At 45.5% G+C, this 19263-nt stretch overlaps 1 protein-coding gene across 1 annotated transcript in view; it reads left to right on the top strand.

The window, feature by feature from the left end:
• Nucleotides 1-19263, top strand: part of NID2 (nidogen 2) — a 56925-nt gene that overhangs the window by 10723 nt on the left and 26939 nt on the right. The window contains exons 4-7 of the mRNA XM_036010031.1: nt 4107-4264; nt 15741-15875; nt 16315-16560; nt 17947-18147. Coding sequence (XP_035865924.1) covers nt 4107-4264; nt 15741-15875; nt 16315-16560; nt 17947-18147 — 740 coding nt within the window. The remainder of the gene's footprint in view (nt 1-4106; nt 4265-15740; nt 15876-16314; nt 16561-17946; nt 18148-19263) is intronic.

The following is a 19263-nucleotide window of genomic DNA, read 5'->3' as shown; positions in this document are numbered from 1 at the left end:
AGGCTGCCTTTCAGTCTAGATTCTGGAGAAAACTTAGCTCCTTGCTTTTTCTCCCAGGGTTCCACCTGACTCTTTTACCCCGGAGGCCACGGAGTCTCTGTTCCTCAGATATTATGGAAAGTTCACAGGGGACCAAGCACTCGAAAGACAAAAATGACTAAGGCACAGGCCCTGCACTAGCAACTTGCCCTCTAGTGGGGCTGACTGACAGACCTATCAGCAGTTCCAGAGCATTAGAATAAGTGCTAATGTCTACACGGGGCCTACGAGGTGGCAGGAGCCAAAAAGCCTATAGGAAGAGCAGCTGTACTTCCCCACCACAATCATAAACGCCCCTCAGGACATACACGCACGCACTTACCTCCTTTCATGCCTTCCTTCATTTTTATCTTTGATGCTTCCCAGAAACCTCTGAGTAGCTTGATGAGAGCAAAATAGTTGTGGGGCCACGATGATTAACAGAGGAATTTTTCTTTAAGCGTAACCCATACCTAATATTAAAAAATAAAATAAATTATAAACCATGCACAATAATGTGAAGTAAAAGTAAAAATTGCCCTGGCTGGTGTGGCTCAATGGATTGAGTGCCAGCCTGTGAACTGAAAGGCCACTGGTTCGATTCCCAGTTAAGGGCACATGCCTGGGTTGTGGGCCAGGTCCCCAACTGGGGGCCTGTAAGAGGCACCTGATCGATGTTTCTCTTGCACATCGATGTTTCTCTCCCTCTTTTTCTTCCTCCTTCCCCTCTCTCTAAGAATAAATACGTAAAATATTTAAAAACAAGTAGTTGCCTGGTATTACTACTTTAAGTGATAGTTAGTGCTAATAGTCCTTCTTGAATTTTAGGTATATGTAAAAAATTTTAAAAGCCAAAATAGTTCTTTTGCTATACATTGGGTATTTTCCCATTTATCACTGTCTTATAAACCTCTTTCAGTACATATTCAGTAATATCTGTTTATATTATCATTTTAAGGCTATAAAACATGGCAATATATATCCTGTATTATTCAGACAACTTATTGATGAACATTTAATCTCTTTATGGTTTTTCCTTTTATAAATACCATACAGTAAACAGTATAATATAGAGAGTGGGGCAAAAATAGATTTACAGTTGTAGTTGTATGTGAAACACAGAGTTTGTTTATTCTCGTATTATTTTTCATTAATTATCGTACAAGCAAGTATAAACCTACTTTTGCCTCACCCTGTGCATTGCTCAGATTCTCGTTTCTCTTAAAAGTAGAATTGCTGAGAAAGGGTATATTTAGCCTCACATTTTGATGTGTGTTAACATACTGCCCGTCAGAAACTTTGCACCAACTTATATCTTCCCCAGGAATGCGGGGCAGTGATCAGCAGCATCTGTTCCCTACAAGCTTCGGTCCTGTGTAGTATTTGTGAACTTGATAGGTATAAAATATTCATATTTTAGCTCTAAACTCTTTGATTACTAGTGAATCTGAAGATGTTTTCATATGATTAGTAGCCATTTATCTGTCATTTTGGTGATTTATCTGCCCATGTCCTTAGCTATTTTCTGTTGGAGTATTTACAAAGAATTCTTAAAATAAGAAAACATATGGTTAAGATCTCAGTCCTTGTACATGCTGTGAGTATTTTGATCCACTTGTTCATCTTTAAAGTTACTCATGACCTAGAAGTTCAACTTGTATTGAGGGTTGTCAAAGTTATTGGTCTTTTCCTGTATTATTTCAGGTCTTGGTGTTATTCTCAGAAAGGTCTTCTCTACCTCCAAATTATAGAAATGTTACTCAATTAAATCATCTCTATTATATTTCATTATTTAGACTTTCAAAAATATAGAGAAATGGAGAGCCGCTAAATGAACACCCAAATGCTTGTAATATAGATTCAAGTTGTTGACACTTTGCCATATTCATCAATTCTTTTTTCTTTTTTGCTTAAGTGTTTTAAAGTCACACACACCATGCCATCCACTCCTAAACACTTGGGCATACACCTCTAAAGAATTAAGTTACTTTCCTAGTCAGAGGAATCTTTGTCTTCCTCAATCTTATTTCATCATTATAAACTCAAAGGTCATAAATTGTATCATGAATAGTGTATTTGCCATAAATCTGAAAATTTAAATATGAATGCAGACATTTGCATTTTTGAGATTGCACTTTTCTGTTTCCTGGCAGATAGTAGTTGCTAACTATTTATTATATGTACAGGGCCCCATGCTAGGCATTTTATGTGATTTTCTTATTTAATCCTCCTAACAGCCCCAGGGAGGATGACACTGTCACCTCATTTTGTAGTCTTGTTTTTCCTTTCTAGGAAATACATTCGTTCAATCACTAAGCTTTCCAAATGGCCTTGGATTTGAGGATGAACTCAGATTGGTTACTGTCCCACCAGACACAGTGACAAAAGCCAAGATAGTGATTTCGATTTACTTAGGAGGTTATTTTATCTAGCTTTTATCTGTCATAATTTGTATTTTTCCACTTTTTGAAGCTTTTAGTTTTTTTATTTCTAAGATCAGGCAGAAATTTCGCAGCTGTAACACCTCTGATGTGATAATAAACTCGGTGTCCTGAGATCTTCAGGGTTCTCTCTTACCTTCTGCAGTGTTCCTTGTTTGCTTGCCAAGAAACACCGACATCAATTCTCAGAACTTACAACAATACATAGCATATTGCACAAAGAATCACAGTTTTGCTTTTTATATTCCTGTTTCCCTAAGTTAATTACAATAGCAGCAGCAGCCACCACCACTATAACAATAACACACACACACACACACACACACACACACACACACACAGTGGGAGAGATCAGATAGAGATGGGGGATGGAGAGTGAAAGATTCATTCTCAGAATTGTATGGAAATATCATTGCTGTAGAAACATATATGTATATGATGAGCACCTCCCCAATGAGTAAAGTTCTCTTGTCATTATATGAGTCAATGAATTCTTTACTAACTTATTAGTTCTTGAACTCTTATTCCTCGTTGACTGACTTTTGAGGAAATCCCATAGCGTGGGAAGCTCTGAGTCTGGTATTTTGTGCGTACACCAGAGGAACACACAGACTGGTGTATTTAAGCTTGCCAGACTCTTGTTTGTTCGAGCTCTTCCTTATTTTAGAAATCTTATATACCGTTGTTCTCTTCAGAAAGTATCATTGGCTTTAAAATAAATGATCATTGGGATATTTGGGAGACTGAATAACCCATGTTCTTTTCTAGTGGAGTGAGCTCTTGATTTCCGGATATTTGTGAGTACTTTCTACCTATGACACATGGCGTTTTTATTAAACTATTTTCTTATTTCCCCCTTAACCTCGTTCTATACTTGCTCAACGTTTTAGACTTGTGCACTTGTATTTCTTTGAAATTTTTTTTACACTGACTCACCATTCCCTGTGAATTAGTTAATTGAACAATCCATATGACTAAACAGTGAAATGTCTTTAATATTCTGTAGAGTAATGATAATTCAGATGCTGATTATGGTGTATTGGTTTTTGGACATAAAATAATTACTATTTTATAAGAATATGAAGTCCAAGTGTGGAGCATGGGTTCTGATGCTCGTGTTGAGTCCAAGCTCTGTCAATCATTAAGATTAGTTAGCCTCCCAAAACCTATTTTCTCGTCTGTAAAACTGGGCACGGTAACCGCCCCTGCCTTGCAGATTGTATTGAAGAATGCTAAGCACTTGGCACATAACTCACTCTTAAAAGCATGTAGTGGTCATTATTATTTGAGTGTTTGGCAAAGTTTTTCAGCATATGTTTTCTTAGAAGTAGAAAGAAGATAAAATATTCCTGCATTCCCTCTTTGTTTTTAATCAGCCAGATTTTAGATAAAATGTGGGTTGTAGAAGAGATTATAACTTGATAGGCTAGCATTCTGTGAAACAGAGCCTTTGAAAGTGAATTGTTTATATCAAAATTTTAGTCCAGTCCTTTTAGTTAACATGTAAGTCTCATTTTATTTTCTGCACCATTGAAAACTCTGAATCTGATCTTAATATTCTTTAGGTTTTAAAATAAATTGCTCACCTTTGTAGGAGGGTGAGTAAATGGCCACTTGTGTTACCACGCTCTGTTCCTTTTTGTGCAGACACAGCAACCTGGGGATCCCTGGAGTGTGGGCCTTTCACATCGGCAGCGCCTCCCCTTTGGACAATGTCAGACCCGCAGCAGTTGGAGGGGTTCTCGCCAACGCCCGCTCTGCAGCGTCCCTGGAACAGCCCTTCAGCCACGCTTTGGCCCTGGAAGGCAAGTACAGTGAGGACAGTTTGGGTTGTTATGGTGAGAATGAGGAGGAGGTTGAATCCCCCTGAGTGAACCAGAGGAGGTGTTGAAAGGCCACAGCAGTATCAATGTTTCCTTCCACCCAAAAGCTGATGCAAGGCGTGTAGGACCTGGTATCTCTGCTCCGAACTCCAACTTGGCCTCCCCTTGGCATTCAACACCTAGAAATATGCCATTCTACCCTGAAGGAGAATCTGCCACCTTGGACCCCCAAACCAAAGAGGGCACGCGTGTGAAGGAGATAGATGCCCCAGATAGAAGAGGCCCGGTTGAGTCTTCAGAATAGCCAGGGACTTGTGGCCTGGCTCAATCAGAGATAGAAGGAAATTCACTGAGTCCTTTCCAGGGAGCTCCACCTCCCTACCTTGAAAACAAGTATCTCACCCGACCCAGACAGAGGGGTACTGCCTTCAGAAAGGGATGTTCCTCCAGCCCACCCTGAACAAGAGGTAGTTCTGCCCGATTACGCCATTCCAGGTCACACAATACCATGGGATTGTGGGCGGCACGTGGAAGGGGTGGAAGAGGGCCATAGTTCCCACACAGGGGGTAAGTGGGTCACACAACTGGGTGCTAAGATTCCATTTTTTAAAAACTGGTTTTGCAGGGAGTCATGATTTTCTCTCAAGTGAGTACGTGGGAAGTTTAGCAAAAAGAAGATTGGAACTGATTTTTGAAAGCATGTTTCAAGAGATAGAATATCTCTCCTTTGCCAAATACATCTTGGCAGACAAATTCCGTTTGGAATCTCTTGACGATTAATAATGTTTTTAAAAAACGGGCCTCATGAAGTGAGCGGGAAAGGACTGGTTTGCTTGTGCCAGCTACGCTCTCAAGTGTAATAAAGTATTTCAGTTTGAAAGTTCAGCAAAGGTAAAACGTTCTGGGGCTTCATGCACATTGCAGTGATGGAGGGCAGAAGACTTCAGTTTTGAGTGGCTAACATTCCAGATTCTTACTCTTATGGGGCAACTCTTGTGCTCCCCTTGGTCAGAGCTACTTGGTGGTGTATGGGAAAGGAGACCCACAGGGAAAGAAAATGAATAACCACCTGTATCTTGTCATTTTTGGTTCATGGCTGTGCAGCTGTGGTATTCACCTCCCTGGAGCCTCGTGCTCATTTCATGACTCACTGACCAGAGTGCGGGGCCAGGAGAGAAATGCCGGGCAGAGGCAGTGGTTATTTAATGTAGACATGGAGCCCATGTCACCTTCTTGTCCTGGTTGAGACTTGTCATGTCAGCTCTTTCTTCCCAGGCAGGGATGGAAACATGTGAGTGGGGAACTGACCACTGAGTCATTTCATTTGTCCCGGGGCCGGCTCATCTGACCTCTAGTAGGAGGAAAGAGGTCAGAGGTGAAGGCATTCTTCGGGGCCTTTTTTTTCCCTTTCTTGTTCTGTTTCCCATCCCTTTTGTGAGAAAAGGAAAAAAAAGAGGGTCTTCTGGGTCCTTCTCCTGTGGTGTTAAATGTGCTTGAGGAAGTGTTTATTTCAGGGGGAAGAAACTATTTTGTGACATTGTGTAATGATTAGAAGGTGAGTGTTGGTGTCAGACTTAGGTTGAGTCCTGGCCACCACACCCCTTGGGGGCAATTTACCCAACCCCCAAGCCTCTGATTGCTCCAACAATGTTAAGAGGATTAAATGAGATAATGAAGTTCTCAGATTAGTGTCTGTATCAGCTGGTTCTTCATAAATGGTGGCTGCTATTGCTAATTATAGAAAACTTACAGCAGCAGGAATGAGGTGAGGGATGAGTAGAGAAAAAAGAATGGGCTGATTAAATGGCTGGGTCTTAATTTGTGCCTAAGGGCTACATTTCTGTTAAGTTGAAGATGTGAATTTTATTGGAAGGCTTCATTCGTCCTTGACAATTTCCTGACTTTTCAGCATCAGTTCCATATATCTAAAGAAAATTTAAAGCTAAGTATCAAAGATTTTTAGCAAAGGAATTTTGAGGGGTAGATGTATTTCTAAATGGTGTTTTCCCTTGTGATTCCCTGGCCTGGGAACAGGTTGGATTTCTGAAAGAGTGAAGAGGAAGGGGCCTCACCCACTGCTTGGGGCTGGGAGAGGCTGAGATTGCTGGAGTCACGTGGAGGAGGTTTAGGGGACTGGCCTCGGAGAACTGAGGCGCAGCCATGACCCTCCTGGGGCATGAACTATGATATTTGTCGGCTGCTGGATGGCATCTGCTACTGACATCTTAGAAATGGCAAGATGTATATGAAAAAGCTGGTTAATACACTGGGACATTTAGAAAAAAAACATCTAACTAGAATTTTTTGAAACTTGGAGGAAAAAAAATCAGCAACCACTATGTTAGAGAGAAGAGAGGGAAACCTTGAAAACATGAAAACAGAGAAGGAAAATAAGGGAGCCCCTGTCTGCACCTCAGGTTTTAGGAAGACTACGTGAAGTATAGAACCATGCAGTTGTGAGATACGGGGGTGGGGGAATCAGTGAACTTTTTTTTTTCCCCAAATGGAACACTCGCACCCCAGAGATCCAGCGGGCGGAAGTGGACTTCCCCTGGGAAAGCTGGTGGGTGAGGGTCGCAGCGACACAGAACATGCCTCTCACCTCCTGGCCATGACCCATCCGGCCTGGCTTTTTCTACTGACGGAGTGGGAGAGTGTGGATTTTGGTGTGAGGTGGACTTAATCTTAAGCTTGATTCCCAGCTCTGCTGTGTGGTTTGGGGTAAGACGTGTGATTTGTTGGGTCACCATGTCCCTCAGTTCCAAAATGGAAAAGCTGTAAGCTTCATCAAGCTGTTGTGAGCATTGAAACTGGGCATCGGAGGCACCTTGCCCAGTGAATTTTAGTTTCCCCTTTAAGCTTCATAGTAGTCGTCTTTCTAAACAAGAAATTAAGTTAAGATTTTGTTCAAGTCCCCCTTGATTATCTTTCTTTTCTCTTTTTATTTTAATTTTCTGCCCTTAGGGACTCTTTTTATAGACTTGTCTTTTTGTTGAGAAATCTAGATTCTTTTCACATCTTGTCTACACCAGGCAAGAATGTCCCAGTCATAAGCTAGTTCTGGCCTCAAGTATGTTATTTGCTTTCTTCTGTTTTCATAGCCACAGACAGCAATAAAATGAGTGTGCAAGCGTCCTCTGAGGGGGCTTGTTTCTGCAGGGAGCTCTAGGAGCTTGTGGTCAAACCAGAAAGTTTCCTGAGCACCTGCCACGTGCCGTCTCTGACTGAGGCCCTAGTGGGCATTCTTGCTGGCGAGTATGGAGTGCCCCCCACCCCTGGGGCTTGAAGAGGGAACGTTGCTGTAGACTGTGCTATCCCAGTCAGTCCTCAGGATTGCCCTGTGAGGTGGATGCTATTCTCCCTCCCGTCGTACAGAGGGGCAAACTGAGGCCTGGAAATACTGAGCGACAGGTCTGAGTAAGAGGCGGACCGAGATGACACGGACGTAAGCTGAGAAGTAATGCAGTGAAGTCAGGGAAGTCATTATGAAGGAGGAGGGGCTTGGGCCAGGCCTTCCGGTTAGAGCCTGATGTTAGGGAAGGAAAAAGTGGTCAAAGAGGTGATGAGAATGGAGATATGGAAGTGAACAAGGAGAGAGAGAGAGAGAGTGAGTGAGTGGACGGGGTGGGCATGTGAGAGGAGCTGCCACTGAGGGCTACAGTTCACTAGGACAGGGACTGTCTGTATGTGGGGAGCAGAAAAGATAGACATCCTTCTTAGACATCCTGCAACTGGCTGAAGTGGTGCTATGAGGATCTAACCTCAGTCTGCACGATGAATGAGAAAGGAGAAAGGACATCTGGCTTTCAGAAAGCTCAGGTATTCACACTCCATTGAGGGAACCATCTTGTTTCTCCTTAGAGCACAGGTGGCAAACACAAGGCCCACAGGCTGAATCCAGCCCTACACCTTATTTTATCCGGCCCGGCACCTTGTTTCTACCTGGCGGCAGCACTGAGCTCTCACTTAACCGTTAAGGAGTAGTTACATTCACACAGTCCTAAAATTACATTCAGCCCTTTGGAGGCAACTGCAAGGCTGATGTGGCCCCTGGTGAAAATGAGTTTGACACCCCTGCCTTAGAAGGTAGTCATGCTGGGACAGCCCGGGTGTGAACAGATTTCCCTGTGGCTTTCGGTCCAGCTGCACGTGTGGCCTTGGGGAAGGCGGCAGGGGTGCCGCTCGTGCAGCTTCTACCCTGGAATGAAGTGGAGTAGGCTCTGCTGCCCAGTCCAGGTTTCCAGGCAGGAAAGCCCTCTCTGGGGGCACCTTCAGGTTGCTGTGGGTCTGTGAGAACCTGCATGGGAGAGCCTGCTGGTGTCATGACCGTGGCTGTAAACCCCCTGCCCAGCCAGGGCCCTAATAACTGTTTGCCCAAACAGTATTGTTATGCAACAAACACATACATCAAAAATAAACAAACATCTTCCGGCAAGATGGAGGAATAGGTGGACGCACCGTGCCTCCTCGCACAACCAAGATTAGAAAACCAATAATTTACAACAATAATTTACTATCAGAATAACACCCAGATCCGGCAGAGGATTTATCTGAATGGAAGTCAGGCAGCCAAGAAGTTGAAGTAGACGCGTTCATCCGGACTGGTAGGAGAAGACGAGCCGGCGGGCGCCGGGCTGGCTCGGGTCGGCGGCGCACGGAGGTCGGGGGAAGGTTTGGCGCGAAATCAGCGCAAAAGCCATCTGGCGTGCAAGAAGGCAGTGGTGATCCCTGAGTACGCAAGCTGCGGCTGGCAGACCCAGAGGGGCAGCGATTGTGGACCAGGGCAGAACTCACGGCCCGGAAGCCCAGACAAGGGTCTGAGTCCAGGGGAACGGAACTACCCCCATTGTTTTCCCCCCGCCCACCCCGCCCCCACTTATAACGTCACAATCTAGCGACTGGGGTACCCAGCCCCGGTGAGCACCTAAGGCTCCGCCCCCCCACCGTAACAAGAGCAACCAGACCGGAAAAAAAAAAAAGGAGAGACAGGGGGAAAAAAACAAAAAACAAAAAACTATGTTTTCAACAGAGCAGATCAGTCCCCCAGGACTCATCCTTTTGAGCGACCAAGAACTAGCCAATCTGTCAGATGCGCAGTTCAAAACACTGGTGATCAGAAAGCTCACGGAACTGGTTGATTTTGGACGAAATTTAGATGAAAGAATGCAGATTACCATAAAACAGATGCAGGAAGACACGCGGAGGAGAGCCAATAGTGAAAGGAAGGAATATGAGTCTCAAAACAATACAGTGGACCAGAAGGAAGATAGAATCAACCAAGCAGGAAAGCATGATGAAATAAGAATTCAAAAAATTGAGGAAAAGATTAAGAGCATCCAAGACACCTTTAAACGTTCCAATATCCGAATTATAGGGGTACCAGAATCGGAAGGGGAAAAGCAACAGATTGAACATGTATTTGAACAAATAATAAAGGAGAACTTCCCCAATCTGGCAAAGGGAACAGTCTTCCAAGAAATCCAAGAAGCTCAGAGAGCCCCAAAGAAGTTGGACCCAAGAAGAAACACACCAAGGCACATCATAATTACATTAGCCAAGGTAAAAACGAAGGAGAGAATCCTAGAAGCAGCAAGAGGTAAGGGGACAGTAACCTACAAAGGAGTTCCCATCAGACTGTCGGCTGATTTCTCCAAAGAGACCTTACAGGCAAGAAGGGGCTGGAAAGAAATATTCCAAGTCATGAAACACAAGGACCTACATCCCAGATTGCTCTATCCAGCAAAGCTCTCATTTAGAATGGAAGGGCAGATAAAGTGCTTCTCAGATAAGGTCAAGTTAAAGGAGTTCATCATCACCAAGCCCTTATTTTATGAAATGCTAAAGGGACTTATCTAAGAAAAGAAGATAAAGAAAAAACATGTATAGTAAAAGGACAGCAAACTCACAAATATTAACAACCACACCTAAAGCAAAACCAAAAGAAACTAAGTAAACAATTAGAACAGGAACAGAACCACAGAAATGGAGGGCACATGGAGGGTTAGCAGCAGGGGGGTGGGAGGAGGAGAGAGGGGGAAAAGGTATAGAGAATAAGTAGCATAGAATGTAGGTTGAAAATAGATAGGGGGAGGGCAAGAATAGTATGGGAAATGTAGAAACTAAAGAACTCATAAGTATGACACATGGACATGAACTAAAGGGGGAAATGTGGGTGGGAGGGGGGTACAGGGTGGAGGGGAGAGAAGGGGGGAAATGGGACAACTGTAATAGCATAATCAATAAAAAACAAACAAACAAACAAAAAAAAAACCACAGACCCTGGAATCTAACTGACCTGAAAAAAATAAAAAATAAAAAAAAATAAACAAACATGTAAGATGGAAGAAAAAGCATACCACTGTTTTTTGTTATACATTTGGATGTGGTTTTTCTTACTAGTCCATCATTCTGGGAAGTGGGGAAACTTAGCAGACTCTGTATTGCAGTGGAGATGTGGGTCCTTTTTCTGGAAGTACAGTAGAACTTGTGCATCAGTAGCCACACCAGCTGCCTGGGGCAGCCCCATGCAGGAGGCCCTCCATCCCCCTTGTATCTCGCAATGCACTCGGTCTCTGCCTTAGAGCCTGGCTGCCTCCCATGGGGCTGGGCCAGGGCTCTGAGTGAAGGAGGGCAGGCCGGGGGATGAAGACAAGTGCTTAAGTGTTTCTGGAAAAATGAAGATTGAGGGATGCATCAGAGCAGGTGCAGAGAAGTTTTCTATTTTTGTGGGGGAAAAAAACCCAATTAAGGATAAGGGTCACGTACTTTGGCAGTGCCTTTGCTTTCTTTTTCCTCTTATGTATCCTCGCCTTATTTTTTTTTCTATTAAGGATATGTGAAGACTAAAAAAACATTCAATGGAAAAAAGAAAAGAGATTTTAAAGTCCTCTTAAGATTCCTTGAGCAATTACCTACCTTTAGCTGACAAAGCCTTTGCAGACTGAGTTCATTGAAACCTGGCCAGCCTCCGCCCTCCCGCTGTCCTGAGATGCTGGCAGACCTGTCGTTTTGACTCCACGACAGCGGCTCCCTGGCAGAAAGTGGGGTCCCCAGTGGGTCTGGAAGACAGCCTGCCCTGTGGGTAAATTCAGCAGAGAGGAAGTTGTGGAATAAAAACTATTTCTCGAAGTGTGGTCTCTAGTCCACTTGCATCTAATTCAAGTGGGGCCCTTGTTTAAAATTTCCACACTGGGCCTCTAGCTTGTGAACCAGAATCTGCATATTTAAAGCAGGTTCCCTGGTGATTCTGAAGCCCACCACACTTGAGTACTACCGGTGTAATGGAAGGAGCATGGGGTTCAGAGCCAGAAGATCATGTAATTTCTGTGGAGCTCAGTTTTCTTATCTGCAAAATGGCAATAATATATCCTTATCAGAATAGGAAGAAGTGTGTGTGAAAATACATTCAAAACTATGATGTAAAAGGGCATATAAATAACCACTGGGAAAAAAATATGCCACTTTGTTTTTGGAGATGCTCACTGCACTCTCATCCAGCTGGGATCCAGGCACGAATTCCACGCCTTCAAGTAGTTCAGCATCTTTGAAACTCCCTGCAATTCCCATAGAAAGCTGAGAAGTCACATTGGCCAGAAGTTCAATTTTTCTTGCCCTGGATAGACAGCCACACGCACGTGGGGTCACGTTTCTAGGTCCAGATCTCCCTCTTAGTCAGGGAAGGCACCTGGCCTCTGTACCCCTGGATTACCTTCACTAAAGGGTCTTCATGTTGCTTGTTTGTGCCTCTGGGCCTTAAGGGGGCCCTAAGCACTGAAATCCTTTTCTCAGCCAGCCAGGAATGAATGGGAGAGCATTCTCTGAAATCCCACCCACCCCAGGAGCTGCTAATTGGTCAGATGAAATCCATGATCTACATCAATGAGCATTCTGTAGCTCAGAATTGGAAAGTTTGCAAATACCCTAAACATTGTCAGCAGTGGGGCGTGGCTGGGGTGCAGATTCCTGGGATCCGCCCACAGAGTCTGAGCTGGCAGGCCTGAGGTGTGCCTTGGTAGTTTGCACTTTTAATAGGTACCCACGTGGTTCTGATGCAATGCAGAATCCACAGGGACAAATGCAGGGCTCCCTCTGATTTGGCTGAATAGTGGCCTGCTTAGGGGATAAGTCCTTGTCAGAGCTGGGTTGGAGGTTTCCTGCCTGAAAGATGTGGCTACAGCTGATCCTCCACAAACGTGCTGCTCTGCAGCCTCTCGGTCTCAGTCAGTGGAATCTCCAGCCTTCCAGCTTCCCACGCCAAGGCTTGAACGTCACTGTGCACTCCTGTGCACTCCTCTTTCTCTCCTCTCCCTCCCATCTTCCCTCTCTGCCACCACTGTTTCTCCCTTCTTTCTTCCTCTCTCATTCTCTCCTCTCTCTCTTCTCCTTTTTCTCTCTCTCCACTCTCCTCTTACCCCCTCCATTTTCTTCTCTCCCCACCCCTCCCTCTACTCCCTCCAGCAGCAAACCCCATCAACTCCACCTTGAAATATTCCAGGCCTGGCCCCATCTCCTCCCACCAGCACTTCTTGCTACCATGGCACAGGCTGGTTCCTGAGGTGCCAGAGGTCCTCGGAGAGCTGCTGGGTTACCTCTCTGCCTTCTCCCTGTCCTCCTGCAGGCCCACCTGCCCAACAGACTGGCTGTCCCTGCCTCCCCAGTCCTCCCCTCCTCAGGCCTCTGCCCGAAGGCCACCTTCTCCTGACACCCGAAGTGTGCAAGTTCACCTCCCCCCTCTTCTCCTGCCCGGAGTTAAGTGTCAGCATAGCTCTTGACACAGTCCTCCATACTAGGTAGCTTACCTGTCCAGTGACTCCTGCCTAAAGAACTGTAAGCTTCAGGACAGGAATAAATTGTCTTTTGTTCCCTGCTGTAGCCCCAGTCCCTAGACCAGCAGCAGGCCCATAGTGAGCGATCAATGAATATTTGTTGAATTATTGAATGCATGAAGGAAAATTGCCACAAGCATGTACTTTTCACCTAAGAAGCCAACAGTGTAAGTGTAAGTGAGCATGTCATCCTGAGGATGTCATCCTGATTTCAGAGATGAGGAAACGGACAGATACTACATTTTCTTAGTTTCTGCAGAGCCACCTGAGCTATGGTGGTGGTCAAGTCCAAGCTTGGGACCCTCTGCCCCTGTCCCTACCCTCTGCCCTTGTGTTCTAGAGGAGAGTCCTGAGGGCGGCCAGGCCCTGAGCACACTTACAAGTGTACCAGTGCCTCCAGGTGCCACTTCTTTGCACTTGGTTGTGACTTTGAACTGGAGAACACTGAGACTTTGACACGCCCAAGTCACATTCATTTCTTTTTACTTAAACTGGCCCTCCCCACCCCCACCCCTTTTTAAACCAAAGGTAGACAGTGATAAGATAGCATTCCTCACAAGGACTTATTATAATATTCAGCATTATCCATTCTGTTTTGGATTTTTGTCATTTTTCTATTTTAAAAAATGTCCCGGATTATGCCTCATTTTCTATGTTTATCAAGCTGGAATTTCTCAGCTCTGTCACCAAGGCCCTGGCCCAAGTCGTGAGTCACCAGCTCCATTCCCACCATGTTCCCGGTCAGATGCTCCGTTTGACTCCAGATGAGCTGTCCCGCCGACCCCTCCGCTTGCTGCTTGGTCAAGAATCTGTAAACAGCACGTCAGTACTGTCCAAACGTTCGCGCTACAGTTGCTGCTCTCACTTCTCCTCACCTGTGTTTTGTCCTAGAGTACAGTGATATCCGTCTGGGTAATCTCTGCTGTATCCTGCCATCGAGCCTGGTTTATGTCTCAGACCTTCTGTGTTGGAAAGCTTCTGTTGACTAACCTCAGACACCTGGCCAGATCCTTAACTTAGCTGTTACGATGCATGGACGTGGGCTCCACTGGAGGGGTGATAGAGGGTGGTTGTGAGGAGTCTGGAGCCAGATTTTCTGGGTCAAATCCCAGCTCTGCCACCTCCTGCCTGTGTGACTTCAGGAAAGTCACTTTAACCTGCACCTCAGCATGTTCATCTACAAAACAGGAATCAAAATGGTCCCCGGCTGTATGGAAATGAAGAGTTAGAGTTCATAGGATAGTGTGTGGCATATACAACTCACTGTTTCAGTGTTCACTTTGTTTTTCCTTGCTGATAGTCTTTATGGGGGCTGTATTGTGTCCTGTATGGTGCTGCATCTTCCCCCTATTGGTTTGTTTCTGTTCTTTCCTGGAATACGGGCTAAATAATGGATTTTTCATTATCTTCTTTACCCTCTCATTTCCTCTTTTTCAGACCTAGACCTGGGACACAGCTCCCACCTAGGTTTTCCTAAGATAGGGTGCCTGTCTTCCTCGGCAGCTGGCTCCTCACAGCAGCGTCGGAGCCTGGAACTAGTGTTCTGTGCCATTCCCGTTGGTCAGCCTGCTTCTGGGGTCTCCACCCAGCTCCAGCTCCTAGGGACACAGAAGCAGGGGGGTGCACAGCCCTTTGCCTCCTGGCGGCTATGCTTAGGGTTGGCACCATCCCTGGTGTCAGGGAGAAAGCCCTCGTGTGCCCATCAGTGCCCCCGCCAGCCACATCCCACCCACTTAGCCATTTCCTCTATGGTCACTGCTGTCTGCTCCAATTCCCCTGTTCCTTGGTAGCCCAAGTGGCCCTCTTTCTTCTTCTTTTTCTTTCTTCCTAAGTGGGAGATGGAAGGAACTGGAGCATTGCTCTTTCCCGGGGCTACTATGGCTTCCTGGCAGAGTTGTGACGGTGGCCAGGCTCTGGACCAATGCCTGGGGGTCCTCCTCGTACCACACCCACCACAGGAACTCTTGCAAAGGCACAGGGCAAAAAACAGCAGGGTTAATTCCCTGGTCTTTTCCCCTTCCCAGCCAGGGTCTCTCTTCTCTCTTCCCTTAAAGGGGGTTGAGAGGGGTGTTCTTTAAGGTCCTTCTCTCAGAAAAAAAAATATTTTTCTGGGTAGTGAGATAAGCTATAGGTTATTCTCTTTAAGTTCAGGGTCACCTAAAAGAAGGAAAAATAAGTGGTCAGACATAAAAAGGCATTGTTTCTTTTGTCATCTTCTCAGGGGATCATTACTATCAGGTTGAACCAAAATTGCTGATCTTTGGCCAATTTCAACCCACAAGATGGCAGTTTTGTACAGTTCAGCCAGCCTAACATGTTCTCACTGGCTGGCACTCACAGCAGGGCCAGGTGGCTCATCCTAGTTCACCAACTTGGCGGTGAGACCAGATGGGAGCAGTTAGCAGTTGTTCTTGCTGCAAAGACCAAGCAAGTTAATTCCCCTGGGTTGAATGTTATTCCTGTCTCTTAAACATCAAAACCCCATGTGTTTATTATTGCACAATCTAAACTGATTTCATGGAGCAGATGCGCCGTCCATGATGAAGCCTGAAGCCTGCAGCATCGATGATGCTGGAATTGCATAGTCCTTTTTAACGCAAATTTGTTTTACTTTCTGGTCTTCATGCGTGAAGCCTCCAACAAGGAGACCTGTGAACACAACCACAGACAGTGCTCCCGACACGCCTTCTGCACTGACTACGCCATGGGCTTCTGCTGCCACTGCCAGTCCAGCTTTTTCGGAAATGGGAAGCACTGTCTGCCGGCAGGTGAGGCGTGCTGGCTCGAGGGGCTGGGGCTGCTCTGCATGTGTTTCTGCTGCTGGCTTGTTTCTAGCTGTCACTGTGAGCTCTGCTTATAGACCTCGTGTTTCCGCTGCTTGAATCAAAGCCCTAGCCACTGGCAGGTGCTCAATAAATGTTTGAGGAATGAACACGTATGGGCTAATTTCCCAATCCGAGGATTAACCAGTCATGTTTCTTCCTTCCTGCCAGCTCATTAGAGCCAAACTAGATGGGAGAGAGGGAGGACAGGAGAAAAGAAGTTGAAGACAGGTGCATTTCTCACTTAGATGGGTAATTGTTTGGTTAGAGAATCGTGAAAATGGCTAAAGATTGAGTTTTGGGGGTTGCAGTGGAATTACTTTTTTCAGTGGGCCATTCCCAGCGTGGGTGATTGTCAAGGTTGACTGGATTTGCTGTTTTTCAGGGGCACCTCTTCGAGTCAATGGGAAAGTGGACGGCCACCTCCATGTGGACCGTACGCCTGTGACCTTCACTGACGTGGACCTGCATGCTTACATCGTGAGCAATGATGGCAGAGCCTACACGGCCATCAGTCACATCCCACAGCCCGCGGCCCAGGCCCTTCTCCCCCTCACGCCAATCGGAGGCCTGTTTGGCTGGCTCTTTGCTTTAGAGAAACCAGGCTGGAAGAACGGCTTCAGCTTCACAGGTAAGCAGGGTCCCAAGAGGGCTGACAGTCACAACTGGCCTGGTGCCATTGTTCCTTGGGTTTTCATTCAGTGGAAAAGGATTTACTTTGTTCAGTGGTCCAGAGCCACAGGTGTGCACTTTTCTGTCTGGAGGTGGTTGGGGGTGGTTGGGCCTTGCAGGGCTGTTTTTTAAAGATGGTGATTTCTTCAAAATGGCATCTGCTCCGATTTCTTTGTTTCCTGGTAGCACAAAAGGCCCTTGTGTTTTAATGGGCAGAATAAATGGGAGATGGAAGGAACCGCTGGAGCACTGAGCTACCCTGGCCCACTAATGGCTTCCTCCAAGTCGTCCTGACAAATAGCATGATTCCATTTGGAACACTTGTGCCTTCTCATGACAATTTGTTGGGGCTTGTTTCTCAGACTTTGTTTAAATGAGTTGTTCTGTACAGATCTGTCCAACTGGGATGCACAACTGGTAACGATAGGGCACCTGGAGAAGACTGTATGTCGTGGGAAAGGGCGTGCCTCTCCTCTTCTCCCACCCGCAGCACTCTGGCCTATGAGAGGACAGACCAGTGCTGGTCAGACGTCATCCAGCACACACATCACCGGGTCCCACTCACAAAAGTCCCACTCAGTAGCCCAGGGTGGGTTCTGTAATTCTGTTTTCTTAGCAAGCTCCTGACAGATGCTCATGCTGGTGTCAGGACCACCCTCCAATAGCAAGAGTGTAAAGGGTAATTTTGGGCTTCTCACCTCCCCAGTTGAAAAAAAGCTTGTTTTCTAGTAAATTTATCCTATTGCACATAAGATGCTGGGAGAAGAGTTCTTCCCCACCTCCAGCTGTAGAGCTCAACAGCTGTAGTAGGGTCTTGCTCTTAATCAAGGTTTGAATAAAACCTTGAGTCAAAAGTAGATGAGTAAAATCAAGTGTACCCAGTTACACTTGAATTTCAGATGAACAATGCATAATTTGAATAATTCAGTATAAACATGCCCCACATATTATATGAGACGTGCTTATACAAAAAGAAAATCATTATTTACCTGAAATTTAAATGTAACAGGGTATCCTGTTTCTGTTTGTTTGTCTGTTTTTGCTAAGTCTGGCACTGTTGGAAAGAGGAAGGTCAGTGATGTCCCCAGGAGTTTATTTCTTACAGAAGACAAGCTCCTACAAAGAGAAATGGCGTGAGGTGTGGCAGGAAAAACCGTACTGTAATAGAAGGTTAGAGAAACTGGTTTAATTAACAGGTGGCAGCACTCAGTCTGGGATGTCAGATGCTCCCCTTCTGCACCTTCTCCACCAGCAGTAGGAGTGGGAGGTGGACACTCACACAGGTAATTATTACTAGAAGATGCAAGGCCTCTTTTTATCCCTGTACCCATTTCCCCCACTCCAGGTGCTACATTTATCCATGAAATGGAAGTTACTTTCTACCCAGGAAAGGAGAGGGTTCGAATCACTCAGACTGCTGAGGGGCTTGACCCAGAGAACTATCTGAACATAAAGACCAACATTCAAGGCCAGGTGCCTTACATCCCAGCAAATTTCACAGCCCACATAGCTCCCTACAAGGAGCTTTATCACTACTCAGACTCAGGTATGTGTAACCAGTCTTCATGTCTGTAAAATGGGAATAGTACCTATCTCCCAAGGTGGTTATGAGGATTAAATATTACTGCATAGAATGTCCTTAGACTAGCCTGTGGCACATGAGATAAGCTCAATATAGTTTTTATTTTTGCTGTTAATATCAAATATATATAGTGTAAATGAGCAGAGCATGAGCTGCTGCACATAAGAATCTTCATGTTCCTACCCAGTGCTTTCAAATAATAATAACAATGATGATAATAATGCAACCAACAACAGCCTTATCTTTGGGTGTGGGTAAGGATGCTGCAATCATACATAGTTTTTAACCATCCTGCTCTCTCGGCCATGTCAAACTATTGATCATTGGAATTTATACTCAGCCTTTAGCCTTATTTACGTCTGCTTTAAAGTCACAGAAAGAGAGGCTGCACAGTGTTGTAAAATCAATGCTAGGTTTGGAGTGAGAAGTTAGAAAATCATATCCTGGATTTGCTGCTTAAAATAAGTGAGGAAAATGTCACTCATCTGAGAGCCCATTTGTCTTATCTCTAGAATGAGAATAATAACTCCCTTTCTCAGTACCTTACATGGTGGAGATGTGTGAAGTGATGTGTTTTGTAAAGCGCCACCTGAATGCAGGATGCTGCCTCAGTCCCAGCTCTGTCCTGCAACACAGCAGTTTACCTTGAGTTGTGCCTTTCCCTGGCTCTTGCTTCGCCTACTGTGCGAGGACTGGAAGCCGGGCAAGAGATGTAGGGAAGACAATGGCTGCTGAGACCTGGACTGTACACAGAATAGTGGATGGCCACCCAGATGACTCGTCTGTACTCCCGACTTTGGGCTCAGGTTGAGAGAAAAGACCCCTTCCTTTCCCTGGAGCCCTTAGACTTACTCCAGCGCAGGGTGTTGGAAGCTGTCACCTCTGTGTGGTGTAGAGGATGGACTGGTTAAAATCTTGGGGTGTAGAGGCAGGCCAACCTGAGTTTTCTTGCCAGTTCCACCACATACCAGCCTTGCATCTTAGACTACTTCTTAACCTCTACAAGGCTCTGTGCCCACGATTGCAGGACTCACCTCACGGGCTGTTGTGAGGAATAAACGAGGCAGCATATATAGAGCC

The sequence above is a fragment of the Phyllostomus discolor genome, chromosome 1 (genome assembly GCF_004126475.2).
Source record: "Phyllostomus discolor isolate MPI-MPIP mPhyDis1 chromosome 1, mPhyDis1.pri.v3, whole genome shotgun sequence".
NCBI lineage: Eukaryota > Metazoa > Chordata > Mammalia > Chiroptera > Phyllostomidae > Phyllostomus > Phyllostomus discolor.
Note: the sequence above shows the minus strand (reverse complement) of the source record. Positions and strands in the feature narration are given on the sequence as shown.